Source organism: Anopheles merus, chromosome 2R (assembly GCF_017562075.2).
Source record: "Anopheles merus strain MAF chromosome 2R, AmerM5.1, whole genome shotgun sequence".
NCBI lineage: Eukaryota > Metazoa > Arthropoda > Insecta > Diptera > Culicidae > Anopheles > Anopheles merus.
The window spans coordinates 21937408-21957789 of record NC_054082.1 but is presented as its reverse complement, the minus strand read 5'-3'; the positions used below and the strand labels follow the sequence as shown (position 1 = coordinate 21957789).

Here is a 20382-nt window from a genome sequence, read left to right as displayed (position 1 = left end):
ACACCCGACACGCTTCGGTGACACTTTGGTGGATCGTTGCCATTTGCCGAAACTTCCGAAACGCCCAACCTTCTTGGAAAAGTTTGCCAAACATGCTCCGATTACGCAAAGGCGTTTCCCGGGAGCGTAACGAGTATTATCCTTAAATTGGTAGATAAGTGAACCAAAAAAAAGTCATAAACACTGTATACAATTTCATCCCACGTCGGGAGTCCAGTCGCCACAGACGGCACAAACGGGACAGGCTGAACAGGCACATACATCTTGCGTTAGTGCACGCACCGTTTGCCCCGCTAACTTTGCACAAGTTCCGATTTTAATAGCCTTCACCACATTTCGTTCAATCTGATTGCACAACGTATCCGGGGTGGCTGTCCGGCCGTAGTCTCGTTGTTCCTATCGACGCCCGGGGACGCACTCTCAACCAGCTCTCAAAGTAACTCTCGAACCCTGACACACCAGAACAATCGACCCATTGCCGCTAGCACTATCGATGGCTCTCGTTCGATGTAATCTACGATTCATTATCTGATAACTGTCATTAGGATTACGACCCAAAATCCAAATTCGACCCAGGTGACCCGGATGGAGCATGATACTTCGATCGTTCTATTCACGGTGGGACGGACGGTAGGTGGAGATCTGCACTTGGTTCCTGGTTTAAATCGCACTTAGTTGGCAAATATTCTAATCATTGCAGGCACTGTCAATTCGGCCATCATAACTACGCCCTTATCGATGCTCTCCACCACAGCTACAGTTCCACCGCAAGGTATCCGGAGCTGCACAAGGACGACGATCTACTGTAATCCACTAATAATAGTTTTCGTTCTGTTTTGCCTCCCTCCTCCATGCCATTTTCTTTGCACTAAGTTGCTCCACGGCGGATGCACTACTTTGCCTCTCCCGTGCTCCGTCGAGTTTGTTGGTTTAGCAGGATTTTCGTTACCGTTGCTAAAGAAAGACCACATCCCGTACCCCTTTACCAGCGCCTAATAAAGTTCAGGTGTTCACCATCGTCGAAGATGAAGCAGCATTTGCGTTGGTGGTCTTCGCTGCCGTTCCGAGTATCGGATGCGAACCGTTGCTTCCTCTTTTCATGCAGAAAATTAACAATTTCTACACTGCAGACTCTGAAGCACCGCCGGTAAATGGGGTACGACACGGGTCAGTGCCGTCGAGCTTATAGAAGGGCACATCGGTGCCCCGAGTCGCAATCCCAAATGATCTTCTTCTGCCCCGAATACTGCCCTCGTCCTCGCTCCAAAACCCGTTCGCTCGTGTCCGGTTCAGTTCACCATCGGTCGTGTTGATATAACGCAAGAAAACCGGATCAGATGGCTAACGCGCGTTCGGTCCACTGATAGCGTACCAATGATCGGAGATGACAAGTAGCCGAGCGGAGAGTTCCACCCGTCCTTGGCGCACGGTCGCTACCCAAACCGCCAGGTGCTTCATTATACGCGACCGTTTCGTTCCGCCAGCGCAACGGTAGGTGGAACGACCGGAGGCTGGTTGACTGATTGACTCAGGATAGGATGGCCACCATGGGCGAGCTTACCGACGGTTTCTCGGCGTTGCGCTGGGGTGATTTGTCCGGTCGCGCTAGCGTCTACACACGAAAAGCCAACGCTTTTCGTGCCACCCGATATGAGATGCATGATAATGACCTGTTCTGTAAGGTGATGCATTTCAGCGGTAAGCTCAGCGTTCCATTCCTGTCGTCTAATTTTCATCACCCCCCCCCCCCCCCCCGTCCTCCACGACCCTTCCATGTAATGCGGGTAAAAGCTCGTGTTCGCGAGTACGTCACACCTAATGCGAAATTAATTAATCAAGATGGTAAACTCGATAAGACAGCTCGGGGCTTGCTCTGGTGATGAAGCTTTAATCAATGGTATGCAACGATTGTATCGAATGCAGATGGATTCATGACATTAATGCATCGCACATTCACACACAAAACCCTCTTATTGCGCCCTTGAAAACCATTTTTCTCCCATTTTCAATTTCAAAATTTCCCATTCCACAATCGACGCGGCGCTGGTTAATGAGATTTGCATTTGTTCGATTAAACATAAAACCGCCAAACCCACAATCCAGCACAATCATGTAAAACGATTGTTCCCCAGGGGTCGAACTTTTATTGACCGATTTTATAGCCGCGGCAATGGTGTGCTTATGGAGTCGGAATACGGTGCCCGCTGGTGCGCTCCATCAACCGAAGCACCGTAATGTTTGGTTGCGCCGGCACGATTAATGAGCCCTGACGCGGTGCGCACGGGGACGGGGGGTTTTAACGCCCATCAACTGCTAAGTGTTTTGTATGGGGCTCTGTTTTGTCCGCAATCGATTCGAAACAACTTTTCCAAATAAGTCAATAAACGCCGACAAAACACTCAAACACACGGTTTGGCAATCAATAAAAAAAGCGGGACCGTAAAGTTTGAGCACTTCGTTACTTATGCGTAAGAGGGTGCGCGCCACTAACACGGAAAGTAAAACACGCAGTGGAAAGTTTTGCACCGAGTAAGGAGCAGCAGTTACGCGAAAAGTGTTGAATAAGCTTTAAGGCAAATAAAAAGAGGCTTCTTTACTGTGTCAAGTAATGACTGAGGATGCTATGTCCTTTAGAAAGTTACAATTTAGTTAACAATGCTCTTAAACATTGAAGCACACCTCGTCGAACCGCGTGAGATAAGTTGTGCGCGTTGCACAAGCTAGCTCATTGCGTCGACATTAATGCACTGCAATTTCGCTACAATGTATTGCTAGACTATGCTTAAAGCAACACACACACACACACACACACATCCCAGCTGTAGCTGCCCGTGTGCAGCATAATGACAAAACCTGCCCCGCACTATTTGTCGCAGTGATTGATAAAAGCGTTATTAAGGGAAGCGGACAAGGGAAGCAACAACAAAAAAACTAAAAGCTTCCTCCATCGGCGCCCAAGCGCAACCCTATGCCTGTGTTAATCTATGTAATCAACGGCAAAGCTTGCAGCAGACCGGTCCTGTTCGACGGGGGTCCAACAATTGCGCAAAACGGGCCGAGCGTGCGCCCTGGGCTCGTCCCATTCGCCCCACCGCTTCGCGCACACAATGGCACGCAGGTAACAATGGTGTAAACGAAACCCGTACACGGTGCTGCACCAGTGACCTTCAGCGGAGTGCACCTGCAACACAGGTAGCTTGCATGACATTCATCATACGTCGTCCGCGCAGCGACTGGCTTTGCGTGCATCGTTCCCATTTCGGGAGTGCAAGATGCATCCAAGTTACCCCAGAGATGGTTGTGAGCCGAGTTCGGTAGCGGAACCGGTCCGCGAAAATGGGTGGTCGCTCGGTCATGGCACACCGCGTAAGGTCACCGGGGAAGTTGATGAACTCCCTTTGCTAGTGTCGCTTCAGATCGAATCTGCTTACGGCGGAAGCACGGAAACCAAAACCGGTACGCGCCAGCTCCGCCGTCAACAGAAACGGGTCAAGATGAAGGTACCGGCTCGTGCGGGATTCATCGAACTCCCGGAGGTCCCGGACGGGCTCCATGGTGGGGCGTTAGGTTGGGTAGTGTAACGAGCTCATCGATTTTCAAACAATGGCAACACGGTGTGTGAGTACGAACTGTATCACAATCGCGTTGGGCGCCTGTGGCGTTAAAGCGAGGGCGAGGAAGCGTTTTTCGCTGGTTTTAAATGTCACCACACCACCACCACAGTACCGTCGGCGATAAAGTTTTAGTTGCTGCTATTTCGCTTTCATATAGCCGGGAGATAGTGCGGTGATAAAATCAACACACCAAATATATACACACACACACACAGACAAACGCACACGTGGCGAGGGTCTACGGAAAATGGTCCAGCCATTCATTTTATGAGCGATCCGACTGCCAGAGATCCCGTTCGCCGTTGGTTTTGCCATTTCACCGGCAAAATACATGACTCACTCACGCCTTCAGGGCGGCAGAGCAACGGTTGGCACCAGATAACCGCAGAAAACTGGGCACACGAAGCTGCTGTATGCTGCCGAATCTACGCGCGTTAGTTTTCCCACGGGGATCACTAACTTTCGGCGCGAAAGTAGTACAAGTTCGGCTTTCGGGTCCACAAAACGTTGCACAGCGGAAAAGGTAAGTCCGTGGAGATGGATGTACACATGTGTGTGTGTGTGTGTCTGTGTGTGCCTATGTTCGCTTGTTTAGCCCACGTTGGTGGTGGTGGTGAAGGTAGAACCCGGGTGGCACAAGATCTCGGTATTAACTGCTCCACTATCGTACAATGGCCGGCGACCATAAAGCCCGGTACCATAATACCCGCAGTCATCCAATAATTTATAGCAACTCATCCCTTCGGCCACCACCGGGAGAGGGGACAAAGGATGCGAGGACTTGTCCAGGGATGCGCTTCGTTCGCTTAGCACGATTACTTTCGGGCGATGTTTGGTTGGTGCAGCTTACCCCGGTGTGTCGCCAGCTTCGTTTGTTCCCGTGTGTATGTGTGTTCCTTGCAACCGGTGTCGTGCGGCCGAGACGGCACTTCTTTGGCCAGCACCGGCGGCACACGGCAAACGGTCGGGTGTGGACGGTCACACAAAAATCTTCCCATCCGAAACCGGAGGGATTGTGTTTCGCCACAATGGAAACGACATCGTCACCGTCCGTAGCCGGTCTTCTTGGCCGACGCCCTGAGGGAAGGAGGGCATCGGGAAGACTCGTTGTTCATTTGCGGCTAGAACCGAGGCCATAGTCCGACGACGGGGATACCGAAAATAGAGCCCACAAAACGATAACAATAGGTCCTGCCCAGGTCCACACGACACGATGACGGCGATGATGAGCGAAAATTGGGCAATCCGGTACTCGGACGCACCTCCTTGTGTCACCTGCGGTCCCCCGCTCTCCAGTTCCAGGCTCTATTTAGCGTAATATGCTGGGAGGGGTAGTGGGGCACTGATGAACTGTGCACGATAGCACCGTTCGCCAAGTGCTCTATTTGTAGCACATTCCCGTAGAATGCTACCTACACTCTTCGGGCCGCGGTGTAGGTCCGGACTCGGATCGATGTGCCGAGTACCATGTTTATTTGTCGAGCGTTGCGTTTAGGACATTGTTTTCTCTTTGTTTCTACTTTCGTTTGTTGCCGGTACTGTTTTCCTTTACAATTGTACCCCGCTTTGTGCAACTCGGTTTTCACCCCGGCCGAACAACGTAGGTAACAGTGGTGGAGAGTGTTACATACCACATTATTGTAAACTTCCTGGCTGCAATTTTGCCGTACAGTGTAGCAGCTTGAAATGGACCACTTTTTTGTGCTCTCCGTACGTGTCTGCGTGTGTACATGTGCTGTTTCAAACTGCCCAAATGCCTGCAAACATGGCGCAAAGTTGGAGTAGCTCCAATTCAATGGTCGTCATGCCGCTGTTCCAATGCCCCGTACATTCCCTACCGTCCCGGGGTCGAGCCGGTGTACCGGAATGTTCGTTGTGCCAATTGTGTTTGCGCGCCTTGTTTGATCCCCCTCGGCCACGCATACTCTCACACACACACACACACACATACACAACCATACTTACTGTGGACTTTACTGTTCGGAGCAATGTTTATTGAGTGCGGAACTTTCACTGACTTTGATTTATTTCCGGACGCCGGAGCTGGCCACAAACGCAGCTGTTGCTGAGCTGGGCCGGCGGTCGGACCATGTTGGTCAGTTTCTTCTGCGGCCGAGCACTGCTGCTCGGTTGCTGGTCTGTTTCTAAACGAGCAATCCTCCCACCCTCCAAAACGTTTGGTATGTGCCTTTGAAGAAAAGAATGGGAAGAACAAAAAAGAAAAGCGACCGAGCAGACAAGTTCCACACAGTTTTTGATAAACGAAGCCGCTTGCTAGGCCGGCGAAAGCTTTCCCGCTTCTGTGCTGCTCTTCTGTGTGCTCCGATGAAAGCCGAAAATGCCAAGAAATATGATATTCTCGAGCACCGTTTAGCGTACCTAGCAGGGACAGGCGTGATGTGCTCGATGTGCGTGCGACAACGGCACGGTTTCCCATCAGCGGAAATCTAATTTGGCATTTGCTTTTCGCGCTGGACGTGCCCAGTTTCGCCCGTCATCTCGTTTAGCGCGGGCTCGGCTTTGACCATCCGATATTTTTCGCACATCGTACGATAAAGTTTTGCGCACTTCATGAGCGTGCGTGCTCTGTTCCTGTTGGATGTTTCCTCTGTCGCTGGACTGCCTTTGGTCTATTCAGATGTATACTTGGCGTGGGTTGGGTGTTATGTTATGCGTTGGTGACATGTATGGATAACGTTTTGTTTTGGTGCACATTTTCGTGGAAATGTTTCATTCTACCCAACGAGCCAAATGGTTATGGACAGGTAATTCAACCACATGGTGTGTTTAAAACATCTTTCTCCCTCCATGTTTATTGTGTTTCGTGTGCGTCAAAACGATACGTAAATATGATTTGCGTGAGTGCAATTTATCGTGAAACTCGTACATCAGCTCCACTTCAGCTCGACCGTAAAAAGATATATTTACCAAATGTGCTATAAACCCTGCCGGGGACATTATGAAGGGACCATTCGCTATTGTTTTGCTGTGCTTTGCCCATTTCTCACACCCTAAACACTATTAGGAAATAGAGCAAAAACCGACAGCTACAAAGCACGGCCTGTTTGTTTAAGGGTCTGAATTTTACCGACACTTCCTAGAAAAACCGTTCGTCTTTCCTTCATTTATTTTTTTTTCTCTCTCTTGTTTGTTCGACCGCACCAGTCGAAGCTGCTTGGCTACAAAACTGGCCGTCTGTCATTGCCAAGTTGCGTCTAATGGAGTGAGTGAACGGCAGGAGCCGGCCATCGGTACGGTTACTCAGGCAGCAACATCGTGAAATATGCTTTCCCGCATAATGGGAATCCGAAAAATGATAATGCAATTTATGTCCACGGTATACGCCACGTGTCCGTTTTTACCCATTCCATTCCAGGTTATCGTGCGACGGTGGCATTCCTTTTTGTGCTGAAAAATAAGGCGCCCTTAAAAAAATATTAATTTAATCAATCTCACACAAACCGGACATTTATAATCTAAAGCTGGACGGCATTCGAGATAGCAGAAAACATAACCACAATTTCTTGGTTTGGATGATGAGAAAACCCTTAACATTGTTTGGCGAAGGATTTAGTAGACCGGTTTGACTTCGTTTCCATTTGCCAGAAAATCAAAATGTTTCATCTTTGATATCATTCCAGTTTGGGGCCGTAAGTAATTGTGTCCAAAATCCTAATACATTTGACAAGACAAAGCATCAAAGTTCAAAGCGAACAGAGATTTAGAAAGGGATGACGATAAAAGATTACTACTTGTATTACCCTTCCATCCTTTTAAGCCTTTGGACTTGGATGACGAAAGCTTCGCAATTTATTAGTTAAATATTACATAAACACGGTTAGCAAACAATGTGTACACTATGTTGTTTAAACTGGTTTCTGATTCATCCTTTTATATCGTTTCAAAACAGTTCCACTTCACGTATATCATGCAAATCTATGTACTCAGGTTATGCATGCTATGGTGATAGCGCCTATTGCTGCTCCAGCAATTAAATATTCTTCCGGATGTGGTGTGTGACCGATGTGCTCCACTTCGGCTGTAGTAATGTGCCACAAAAATCTTGATATAAACCCAGGCACAGTTTGCAAACCAACGTCCAAAGGCATTAAACTGTCTAATCCGATGGAACCGTATCTTACTCCTTCATCCACACAGGGACAAATGTGAATGCGTACCCCATCACGGTTCATTGCTAAAAGGTTGTATCCGATTTTCCATCGGCAACATCCAACCGAGTGTTACTGCTCACAGCTCTTTCTTCACAGGGTGCAAGGGATGATGCGCTCTCCATACATGACACAGCATCACACATTGAGGCCGACAATAGACACTGTGGAAAAGAGATGCATCCCCGAGTTTCCATTGTAGGCACCCCGATGCGTGCAGACACGGGCACGATGGTACGGTGCTTAAAGCACTGATTTATGCATTCAGCCAATGGCTTTGTGCAAATTAAAAGCTTAATCCTCACACACACATACACACACTACGAGGATGGAGCGACCGAAGTGGGCCACTCGAACCAATCTCTCTTGCCGGTCGTGACCCGAGACCCTGTTGCGATTTAATGGTTTCGTTTGCGCTCGGTGCGCTTGGGATAGTTTGTTTTATGACACATCTTGCAGCACAATGTTCCTATTGGGTTTCAGAGCAAGTGACAATGATGTAAGTCTGCTTTGTGTAAGGATACACTCACAGGCAATTGGTGCGACCTTTCGCTTCTAAGCATTCCTCCGTATTGTTGACAATCGAGCTGGAAGGCAATCGGGTGTGCGGGGCAATCGGTATGCTTGGAATGGTAACAATTATGCGGATCTGAGAATCATATTTACGACCCGTGCTCTCCACTATAATTACTTTGTAAATATTTGAATCGTATCAGATAAATGGTTCACTTGGCAATGTTAACGCGGCGAAAGGAGCGATTTTTAAAGGGGAAATAAGATAATTTACTGAAACTATGCACAATATTTTAGTGGGTATCGTTATTTGTTGAGCTGAAAAGTGCGTGAAAAATTATGATAATATGTTGAAAAATTTTTGCATAACAATGCCACCTGTTCAATAAGCCAAAAGAATGCATTTGCATAACCCTAAAAATAATTCCATTCAAAGTAAAAGCTGCAATATTTCATGTGTACCTGTACCATGGCAACTTCGCGCTTAATAGCAATCCCCATCGCAAAGGACAAATTTGAATGAGCTCCAATTTATGGGCTTCACACAGAGAGGCAATAAAAGAATCCTTTATTGTTCGCAGATAACAATACGCAATGTGTAGAATCAATAAAAAGCCTTGCCGCGAAAACCACGTTGCCAGGTAGAACAAATAAAATAGCTTTTATTATATTCAATCCACAATCAGGAAACCAACCGAAACCAAACAAATAATATCAATCGATCCAGCAAACCTCTTACTACTTCAGTGTGATTCGGGAGTGTAGCTGAAGGATTGAAGACAATAGATTTGTATTTCCCCAGTAAAAATCAGCTCGAAACGTCATTAATTACACAGGTTACTAAGACGAGCGTCTCTCGTCAGTCGAGCTAAAACGCAGGATGAAAAGATTCCGGACTTCCGGTTTACTTTGCCACAAAAACTGCTTCCTTAAAATATAATCAATATTAAGCGCTCCAACCACACTGCGACGGCCGTGCCCTATCTAGCCCGCACACTTTTTGCAAGTCACGCCCAACCAATAAACGATAGTGACCTTCACAGTGCTCCACACTCCGACACAGTGCGAAAACTTGCGAACCTCCAAACGAGGAAACTGGAACGCGGAAACTGGATTCTGCAAAGGGATCGATGAGAGAGCAGTAACGTTTGTGAGAAACCAGCGTCACGCCAGAATCGATAGATCCGTTGATGGCCACTCCGCGGCAGACGGGGCAGAACGAACGAATGAATCCATTACCACTAAATGGTTGTCAGTGACTGAGTGGCGACAAAAACGGGTTGTGAATTTTATCGGTCGTTGTGCATCTCCTGGCCGGGCCCGGGCCAAGAACCACAATGGTCGGGCAGAATAAGGGCAAGCAAACGCGTACGGGAAGAGAATGCGTCCGCACAGGGGAAAACTTTGTCAGTTCGACACTTAGCTCGCGCGCAGCATTCATAACGATCGGGCCTGGCAACTTCATCTTCATGTTAACTGGTTCATTAGTTCCGCCGAGATGCGTTTCAAAAGTAATTCCAATATCGAACTTTTCAAGGTGTTGGACAGTGCGCTGCCAGCTTGCCTGGTGGTTTGGGATCGATACGATTGCTACCGGCGCGCGACTTTTACGCAGGGAAGTAATCGGTAAAGCGGACTAGGATACTCAACTGGTGGCAACAATTACATCAGTCCAGCCGGTCTCGACGGGAAGGAGAAGTAACGCTGGCTCATTACACCTCAGGTCCCCTCTTTCGAATGCTCCACAAATCCGCGCCCTCTGATTACATTCCTCGTAGGCTCTTTCAATATTCATCCCAATTGTAGTTTGCGTCGGGGCGGTGTGCTACCACGGTTACGCATATAAGTGCTACTCTTTCATCCAGCACTATAAAATGCAATTAAGTGCAATGAATTTACACTAACGACTGGACAGACGCCGATTGCAGGTACGTCGGTACGAACCATCCGCACAGCGACGTTGAAGTGACTGCTGCCCTAGCTACACCCGGGGAGCCTTCCCACTTCCCTTTTGTGCGTTTCTTTGGTAACGTTTTAAATCGAATATGATTAAGTGCTGCAAGGTGAGCGACAACTGTCACTCTTCGCCACTCATTGTTTTGGAGTGCAGAAAGAGGCGATTGGCATTGAGAATCAGCGTTGATGGAAATCATTTGTCTGATGCAATCAACGCGCCGGCCCTCAGCGTTTGCATCGTTGCAGATGATACGACCATTTGAATATGGACAAAATGATCTTCCTGCGATGTTCCTGCGCCAAGTACCAGCAAAAGGCACCACCGGCGTATTCCCACGAGAACGCTCCAACCTGTGTACGCTGTTGTAGCGAAAGTCGCTTCAGCTTGCCAGTGCCCCCGTGGTTGCAGCCTGTTCTGCTGCGCCGTATGCTTCGAGTGTTTGGTTTACAACATGGAAGAGAAAGATATTGTACAAATCTGTACCGGAAGCAGGATGAATAAACAAATTGATCACTTGAGACTAGCAACAGCAGGAAGCATCGTTTGGGCCTTCGTGGAAAACGCAGGACGGTCGCTCGAAAGCGTCTCAAAACGTTGACGGCTTGTTGTGATTTATTGTGCTGCATTTCTTCCACCGGTGCGCAACATTCAGCCAGTATGGCTTGGGACAATATTTTGCTACACCTTAAAACTATACGTGCGTGGCTGAATAATAGCAGCCGCACTAAGCTTGCACACAGTGCAACCGGTTATTTTATAACAACTTTCCTGCCCGCGCTCACACACTGTGCAGCCCGCCGGTGCAACGTGGTCCGTGGGTTGCGGGTGGCAACGTGTAAACTCCTCTCATTAACCCAGCTAAGCGCTAAACTTTACTCGTTACCTCCGCAATCAAATTAGACAGCTGCTGTGCAAAATGAGAAAACTTTTTTTTTTGCTCGCACACCCACCCACACACATACAAACACACATTAGAGTGGTCCGGCATGCGCTAGAACGGGAGCACAATTTAAAATGCTAATCCAAATGAGAGATTTATACGAACAGCGCTGCTTTGCTAAATTGTATTTCCGTTTCTATTGCCAAAGCAATGGGAAATCTTTAATAGGATTTCGTAGCGGATTTGGGACGATTTCGGGACTGGGCCGCTTAGAGTAAAAACAAGAAGAAAAAAAAAACGGAGGAAACAAAGTACAGCGCACAAATTGCTCCAAGGTTTTACGCACCGGACGTTTCGTCATTGGCATTACCGCGAGCAGTGTTCGCACCAGGATTTGCCCGCGGTGTAGATTATCCGCTGGTTGTAATAAATGTTGTGGTGGTTTTTGTTTTTGCTTCTTCGTTCGTTTATCGCTATCGAAGCTTGCCACTAGCGGAGCCGGGCTGGCAGCGCACAAGAAGTAACCGTATCACCATCTACAGCGCCGTCTCACCCAAAACCGGTGTCTTAGCAAGCGACTTTATTTCCATCATCGCGCTTGCTTTCGTCGAACGAAACTTTGCACCGCGGGGACCGGAGGAAGGCACGGCAGCAACGGTAGGAACCATATTACGCGGCAAGTTTATGGAAAAAAAGTGAGCGTAAAAAGCTAACATTGCACTGCTTTTCCCAGCGCACGGAGCCAGAAGTTTTGCAACAACAGTGTGCAAGAAGTTGCTGCGGCTCTTGGACTGGTCACCCGACTGGAGCGCCACTAAGCGTGAGGTGCACAAACAGACACGCACACACACCAGCACAGATCCGCTCCTTCCATTAGCTGGCACGTGTTATGGTGCCTCGCCGCCCCCAGTCTGTCCTGTTTCCAGCTGCCGGTAGCTTCGGCAAAAGCTGCGAAAAGCCAAATCATGCATTATGTTTAATATTGAAGTTTTTCGCTTACCACAAACCACAAAGCGCCCCACCGTACCGATTGATGCGCGTCCCCGGATCGTTGCAAGCCAAGATGGCGATGTGTAAAAACGAAAAAAAAACAGAATGGCAAGTATGCTATCGATGGAACTGCGGAGCGGAGATACGACGATTACGGTCGGAGCGAAAGTGGGAGATGAACCATCTCGACACGCCAACAAACGCACAAAGTTTGTGACGCGGGCAGCACCACGAAGATGATGGTGATAGCGCTGCCATCGAGATATGCATTCTGCGGACCGTTTCCCTATGCAGGAGCTCGCGATTTTCATGATCACCACGGCACGAAAGCTCCCACAAGAGTCCCGAGCGTGACACTGTAACGATGACTAATCACTTTTGATGAAGTGATTTGTTGGCAAATGTCATCGAGAAAAGTTCGAGAAGCAGCAACGGCAGCGCAAGTCAACCAGCGCCGCACGCATGCTCCGGGGAAGGATATGGTGCCTTGCCGCAAACTTTTCAATCACCCTCCAACCTGGCCCACTGGGTCAACCGGACCGGATGGAAGATTGATCACAGCCGAGGCGAGCCGCAAAACTTCTTGGCCAACAAATCAACCACTCGTACCGCCGCACCTCTCAATAGGCTGCCTGATCCGGATCGGACCTGCAGCAACACACACGCCGCGACCCTTTTCCGTACCCGGGAAAGCTTTCGCATTCCATCCGTCCGCTTTCGGGGTTTGTTGGTAGCACGGATGGAGGAAAGGAAAGATCGACTGCAACAAAAAAAAGTTGTCCGACATTGCCCGGGCGACGACGGGGCGGCATGGTGTGTTTGTTTTAATAAAAAAGTTTTTCGATTTTGACGAATTAATTCATTGCTGAAGTTTGACGGCCAAACCAGTGCAAAAGGGCAATGCGATGGTGGCTAGACGTGCTGGAGGGAGGGTAGCTTTCGTCTGTCCGTTTTTCCCTGGCTCTGTATGCGGGTGTGTTGTGCCGATGTAACGGTGCGAGGGAGAGCATGAGACGGACTATCGAACAACGACAGCGAACTACACAAGGAAGAACTCTTCACCGCCATGCATCAAACCAGACGGGGAAGAATAAACATACATGTAGGAAAAAATACGAGGATAAAAGCGGAGAAGCATTTAGCCAAATACCGAACCGAGCGGGAAATGGTTGGCTTAGTTTGGTAGCGTTTTTTCGCCCTTTGCGGCTGTTGGGATAGTGGCTCCAAGCAGCGCATTTATTTCCAGCTCTCCGTATCTGCTCAGCCATTGCGGCCATCCCGTTGGCTGCTGCTGCTGTGGTGTGCCGGGAAAGGAAACAGGGCAGACGGGGAACAGCATAAAACAACAACATCGTCCTTCCGGGGGCCGCACCTAAATTTCTCCCCCAAAAACAAACCACTCTCTGGTGCGGATTTGCTGCCCGGACTCGAGACGTTTCGGGAGGGAAAACATGGTAGGCGAAACCCCCTAAGCCAGGCGGGCGCAAAGTTTTGCTTTTTGCTTGCCATGTTTGTTTGTTTGCCGCCTTCGGTATTAATTCGTAGCCGTTTTGTTTTCTGGGTTGGTGGACGCGGCAAGCGTGGTGGACAGACCAAGATAAGAAACTTAACTTAGCTAACCAGACCACCCCGACGCCCCCCGACGGTCCGATTTTGCAATACTTTTACTAGGCTGCTGTTCAGTTTCTAACAAGCTCGAAACTTGTTTAAAAGAAAAGGATCACCATCGGGCTTGCGCTTGGGTAGCTTTGAAATATCGTACGGTTTTGCTTGATCACTTCGAGCAGAGTTTGCCCTCGCAATGCTCAATTTATATCTTTTGCCACTCGAAGAGCGTTACAGATTAAAGCTTCCTGCTGATAGGAATATTCACAACTGCTTGATGTGGATTACCTTCACTCGATGACGATGGTTTGCCAAAAACCCTAAGCGATGGCACCGCGGACGTAGTCGCCAGTACGCTCTTTGCAGTGGTTGTCGTCGTCGTCGTCGTCGGTTGCACGGGGATGGCCGACTGGACGTAGTTCACCAGGATGGCACTGATCACCCCGAACGTGATTGCCACACGGAGCTTCATCGTGCTGGCCGGTTTCGATTAATCTTTCACACTACCAAGACTGTCCCCCTCCGGTAACAGGGACGCGGAGTGTGCTGCAGAACGGTTCGCAAACACCTCTATTGGCGAGCTGGTGCCGGTACACTTTACAAACAGCCCAACTTATCGGCCCAAATCGAGGATCACCTTAGCGACCCCTCTGCTATATTTTGCTTACGGCTCGGTCAGTACCACAGCACATATGCACTCATGCACCAATCACTTGCCACAGCACGGGATGTCGAAATGTTTCGTGTGGGCTAATCAATTCTTACACTCTGCTATAATCTTTCCAGAACGCCACGATGCTAGGATGATGTGAAGAAAATACTATAAAATCATTTATACTATTAGCACCTTTCCGTCTTACGGTCAAAGTGCCGCCGCATAAATTCTCTCTCTCTCTCTCACTCTCTTTCTTTCTCTCTCTATCTCTCTTTTTCTCTTTTTATTGATAGCACACACGCTCACCCAAGCGCTCAGATACACTTCAACCACCACAACACGTTCAAACAGCAACTTATCATATGATGCAACTGAGCCACTGCAACCTATCAGCTGAATTTCAACGGAAGACGAGGTCGGAGATCGTCAGACTGGATTGGCACGTTGGCGCGAATGTCACGTTGCTACGGGCTGACAACTTTCACATAATTAATCAATCTTTCTTTGCAATGACACGGCGTCTACTGTATGATGCAACAAACTGCTCAAACCAAGAAGATAAAACAGATTAAACGACACACAACAACTCAACACTAAATATCTTCAATCGTCTTTTCAGTTTGCAGTGAAAGATTCTCGCTGTGAGAAGCGGGAATGCTGCCGAAAGGGCTGCATGAAAACCCACTTAAAATAGTTTTACAACATGCAGTAACAGTCTTACAACAAACAAATAAACACTTGCTCTAGCAAATGAATTGCGTTTGCCAACGTTCGTAGCAAATCGCTCCCAAACGGATCCACTTCTCAAGATCAAAACACTTCACTCACAGTTTTACAATCCTACCGTGCAGTTAGTTTTCTTTTTTTCTGTTGAAATTGCAACGACGGAGTCAGCACACGACTAAGGTCCTCGCAGTATGAAGCGACCGTTCAGACTCGCAGTCATTACGCCACGAGATGCACTGACATACTGAATCGGTCCTTTCGTTGCAAACTTCTGCTCTCTGCTCTGCAGCGGGAGATGCCCAGGTCCGAAGGGCTAGCACTCTTTCAGGGACGACGATTATCATCGATTTTTCCCCAGCATCTCATTCCGATTCGGGCGCTCAGCGATAGCTCTCGCGGTTTTGCTCTCGCACGGCGTCGGATGCTGTGCCTAGTCTCGTCTCTCTTTCTCTTGTGCTCTAGGGGTTCAGAATGTGGGAGAGCCTTCAATGCTTATCGGTGGGCGCCTTGGACCTTGTTGCAATTCATTTTACTAGAGAATTTCGTGTTATCACTACTGGAATTGAGCGATTGGGTACCGTGTCGCTTCCAGTTCCAGATTGGTTAGCCACCACTCAAGGCGCTAGAGATGCCTGTGGCTCGTGGCAGGTCTCTTTAGCTCATATAATCGAGTGACTCGACTTGATAAGAAATACCCCAGTCGATGTGGCGAATTGAGTGGTAAGCTTATTCTCACTCATACTTTCTATGGGACCTATTCGTGGCGCGGGGGGGCCTTTGCCGTCGGCATCTATTACTGAGCTTAAGGGCAGAGGGTTACGCGCTATCAGTTAAAAAAGGTTACACGATATGAACACCGGAAGAACCATACGTACGAACTTCGGCGGAGCACAACGAAAAATAACTGCAAACTTAACGGCAAAGTGTGTTGAGGTAGGTTTACTAATTAGGAGATATTTTAATTATGAGCTTGTAAAGTGTTTGATATGTGTAAGTGCTACTAATATGCCATACGCAACGATCATTAAATACCAACAAACATATTTAACGGAGGTCGTCACCAGATTGGCTTTTTCTTACATCAAGAAAATCATAATGAAATAGAAAGTTTCATCGCACTTACAAAGACAACCAACGAAACTCAGAGCTAACAAGCTGTTGAATCTAATTATTTATTCATGAACGTACAAACGCCAGCCACCCATATCACGTTCGGCCCGATAAATACCGCCCAGCACCACGCCATCAGCTACAACTGCTTCACTGCTCGACTTTTCACTATAGACAGCAGCCAATCAAAACGGGTTCCCTGCAGCCCGAATTGGAAGCTTGTCAACCAGGTTTTCCCAAGCGTCACCTTTGTCATGTGTTCATGGTTGCTTTTTTATTCTCCCATTGCAAAACAGAACAAAAAGAAAAGTGTAAACCATGCCGGGGCCGTGCATTGAAGCAATCAGGTAATGGACATTTTTCACAGCCCGCACGCTTTCCACACGTGAAGGTAAATACACACAGACAAAACGTGCTGGTGAATGATGGCGGTACAGGTGCTGAGCGCGATAGTTGCTCCACAATTTCCCCAGGTGAAATGCATTGGCTTCAGGCAACTCAGTTTCCAGTGAGCGGTGGTGCCTTTAGATAGCCTTTTTGTGAGAGTTTATCCATGTATGCGAATGTAACGAGTGCTGTACAATAAAGACTCACGTTGCTCCCGTTGCGATAGCAACCTTACAATAAAGAATGAAAATAATAGTATCCTCTCCAGAGATTCTTTTGAGCGAGAAGAGAGGGCGGAGAAGGGTCTGGGGTACCCCGAATGTTTAAGATATTTTGTAACGTTCGTGTCAACTAGGATAAAGTTGCGAGAGGCCGTGAAAGCTTTTTTTAGCGCATCGTACTCTTCGACTAAACGATTCCCCTGTGCATTTCGACCCGGCATAGTGTTATATTTTCCATAGTATCCATGTCCGTTGCCTAGTATCACTCTCCGTCTCTTTTGTTTTCACTTTTGCTCTCTCTGTGTCTGTCGGTAGTGCAAGAGCACTTTCCAGTTTATGACCCTTGAATTTGGTTAAATTGCCACATTTTGTCCGAGTTTCGACATGTTGCTCGCTTTTAAGATAGCTGAAGTATGCTCTCTTGTAGCTAGTGTAATATGTTTAGGTAATTAAGTTGCGTGATTTTTTTACTGTTAAAAATTCTTAAAATTGGTGAGTTTCAAACCTGTTAACGTCTTACTTTATATATGTACTTTTAAGGGATTTTGAGGCTGAATAGATGCTCCGTAATTGTATTCCCGTTTTCGTTTAGAAACGCAAATGGATGAATTGATTGCCTATTACGCAAACTATGATTCTGAAAGTACAAACAATATTACCAAAAAGTAAACTACACTGTAGGCTTAAGGCTATAATTCTGTCACTGACGGTTTGTTAAGATACCAGTTCTACTTCAAGCTGAGAGCAAATGTTTTACAAATGGCAAACGATGGTACGGTCGTCGGTGACCGTAGGCACTTATCGAATTTCCATTGCGTGTGAAAAAGGTAATCACGCATTTTTGAAGCACCAATCACCAATCTGTCTTCAGATCGGTTTGTACAGTCGGTACCAAGATAAACATAGCACCAGCAAAACTTTAATCTGCAAAAAGTTCCCTGCGAAAAGCAAGGCACAACAACAGCCGGCAAAGAACAACAAACACCGGTGAAGGAAATCGGATCAGGTCCTTGAAATGCGCGGACATGTTAAGGCATCATTAGTGGGAAAACTTTGGTTCCCGCGCTGAATGCTTTTGTTCGCCGTCGAACAAGACAGATGATGTGCACACTCGCGTGCGCCTAACGAGTGCGTGTGTACAGTGTGCCTTTTTTGTGGCCTTTCGCTTTTCGCTTTTGCTAATAAAACCGTAAAACAACTTCGGACTTTTCTCCCTTTTCCTCCCCAACACCCACCCTTCAAATAACGCCCATTGGTACCAAAATCACCTCAACGCGGACGAGGACAGTTTCTTCTCTTCAGCACCGAATGTGTTTCCCGGCGATAGGCACAAATATGTTACCCTCGCACTTCCTCGTCCCTCGACACGCACGTGCTGAAGTGGCAGCCAAACGTACGAATTCGTTCCTCGGTCCAACTTGCAGGTTACCACCACTGCTACCGCGACATCGACCAAGGATAAAAATTCGAGCTTCGGCCCGAAAGTTTTTACGTGGGTGCACAAGGGGAGCGGGGGTGGCTGGCTGGGAGGATTATCTTTTACGGAACAAGAAATTCAATCAATGTCAACGACGCTTCCACAACGTGCTCGGTGGCGCTGCCTGCCACCGTGACGCTCTTTGGTGTGCCTTCGTCTTGCGACCGTATCGAGACAACTCGGTGAGGTTGTCTTTTTTTGCCATCTTCAGGATATTCTATACCTTAACACTTCAGCCTGCTGCTGCTGTTGTGTGTATGGGATAGGTTGAAGAAGTCAACCCAGAATGAACTTAACCACACCTTACATGTGCTTGAGCACGGTCCTCAGCCGGTGTTGTTAAGCTCGTAGGTTTTTTTTTGCTCTTTTCCACGTGCTTCAAATGTCAAATATCATCAGCCACCTGTGTGTTCCCTGGTGCAAGAGAAACAAAATGGAAGCACTGCGAAGAACGGTGATGATAATGTACAGTGCAAATATAAGTATTGAAGATACATTTGGCACCTAGGTCGAACATGGGCTGATAATGCTGGGTGACAGCGAATGTGAATTAGAATTATGTGTTTGTAATTTTAATTATAGCACACGTGGGATGGGTTAATAGGTGCATTGGTAGAGCATTTTGTGAATATTACAAATAAAATTGACGGTAAGGCTCAACAAATGCCAAGGATCGCTAATGTATTAAATTTCAAAATACCGGTATGAGCATTCAGTCTCCAATATTTCTTTCCTTATCGCAACACATGGTCATACACCAAGGCTTACTACAAAAAAATACAACGCCTTAAATTTTACCATAGCGCCGACTATAAATAAAACATTCCTTAGGAACTTACACCGTGAGGAAAGAGACAAGACAATTCTCAAAAATATCAGCCCCCGGATCGTTATGAAAAACCCTCCCCCGGTGATAGTGATAAAGCATAAAATATTCACAACATGACGGCACATCCGCTTGATTTCATGTCTTTAAAAATCGGCACGAGCTTATGTCCAACGAACCATGCCCACTGGGGCGATTGGGAGATGGCATGAACGTTACGGTGGTCGTATCTTTTTCCATTCCTTTTTTTTACTAGCGCCTGAATCCATCAGTCGGCATAGGTGTCACCTGTGAGCTAAAGCGAGGAAAAAAAGGAAAATTTCACCATCAATGTCACACACTTAGATTCTCTCGTGAGGGTGGGTGTTAGCTTTATCTTTTTGTTTGCGTTTTTGTTGTTGCTGTTGTTGCTTTATCGCATTCCACTGAGTGCTCGTTTTAGCTCTCGCAGCTTGTTGCTTATTAAATTTCCTATACACTGGTAATTTATTCCAACATATGCTAATCATAGTCGCAGGAAATGGATCTCCCAAACGAACTCCCAAGGAAGGGGAAGAAAATAAGCAACAACAAAAACTCATCCCAACAAAAGTGTTTTGTTGAAACTGTCAGCTTCTGTGAGGCGTATAGACGTCTTGCGGGAAAAGAACGCTCATTTCTTAAACTCTTACTCGCGCGCACCGACGGCATGGGAGGGAAGAAATCATGCAAACGACGCGCTCGAGTTTCACGAAGGGAGATTCAGGACATTCTTTTCGAAATTTTGCCACGCGAGTTCTATGTCGACGCTTTTTTGACGTGCAATATGTCCAGCATCAGGTGAAACGTCTCTATTACCGCGAAAGGGTAAGGCTGTAGAAAGGTTTTCCATGTGTCTAAAAAAATATTTTGGCGACATGATCAAATGCACGAGGGGGTTGTTCTTTTGCTGAGCGAATAAGTAAAATCCAATGAGATTTCCTTATAAATTCATAAGCTCTAACTCTTGTCACATTCAGGACTATACTGTACACAGTAAGGATTTTACGATAATCGTACTAAATCTTCAAACCATACATGCCTTTCATCGATAAAACGATGATATGTATTGAATCGGTACGAGCCTGTGGTTAAACGCGAATGAAAGCCACGAGATTCTCTTATCATTCGCATTATAGAATCTGATAACCAGTAAGTCTCCACATTTGACATTTCAACAGTGTGCCTGGTGGAAAAGCTTTCCCTCAGAGGGCGCTGCTGCCAAGAGTTTCGT

General features: G+C 47.4%; 1 protein-coding gene across 16 annotated transcripts in view; it reads right to left on the bottom strand.

The window, feature by feature from the left end:
* Positions 1–20382, bottom strand: part of LOC121587858 (low-density lipoprotein receptor-like) — a 157148-nt gene that overhangs the window by 75999 nt on the left and 60767 nt on the right. Inside the window, exons 1-2 of one of the 16 annotated variants that reach the window (XM_041905090.1) lie at positions 15212–15362; positions 14017–14526 (exon numbers count right to left, since the gene is read on the bottom strand). The exons of 13 other annotated variants lie outside the window; for them this stretch is intronic. In XM_041905090.1, coding sequence (XP_041761024.1) covers positions 14017–14200 — 184 coding nt within the window. In that variant the 5' untranslated portion in view covers positions 14201–14526; positions 15212–15362. Of the gene's footprint in view, positions 1–14016; positions 15363–20382 lie in introns of those variants that run through there. 2 more of the 16 variants (XM_041905091.1, XM_041905089.1) reach the window with 2 other exon arrangements.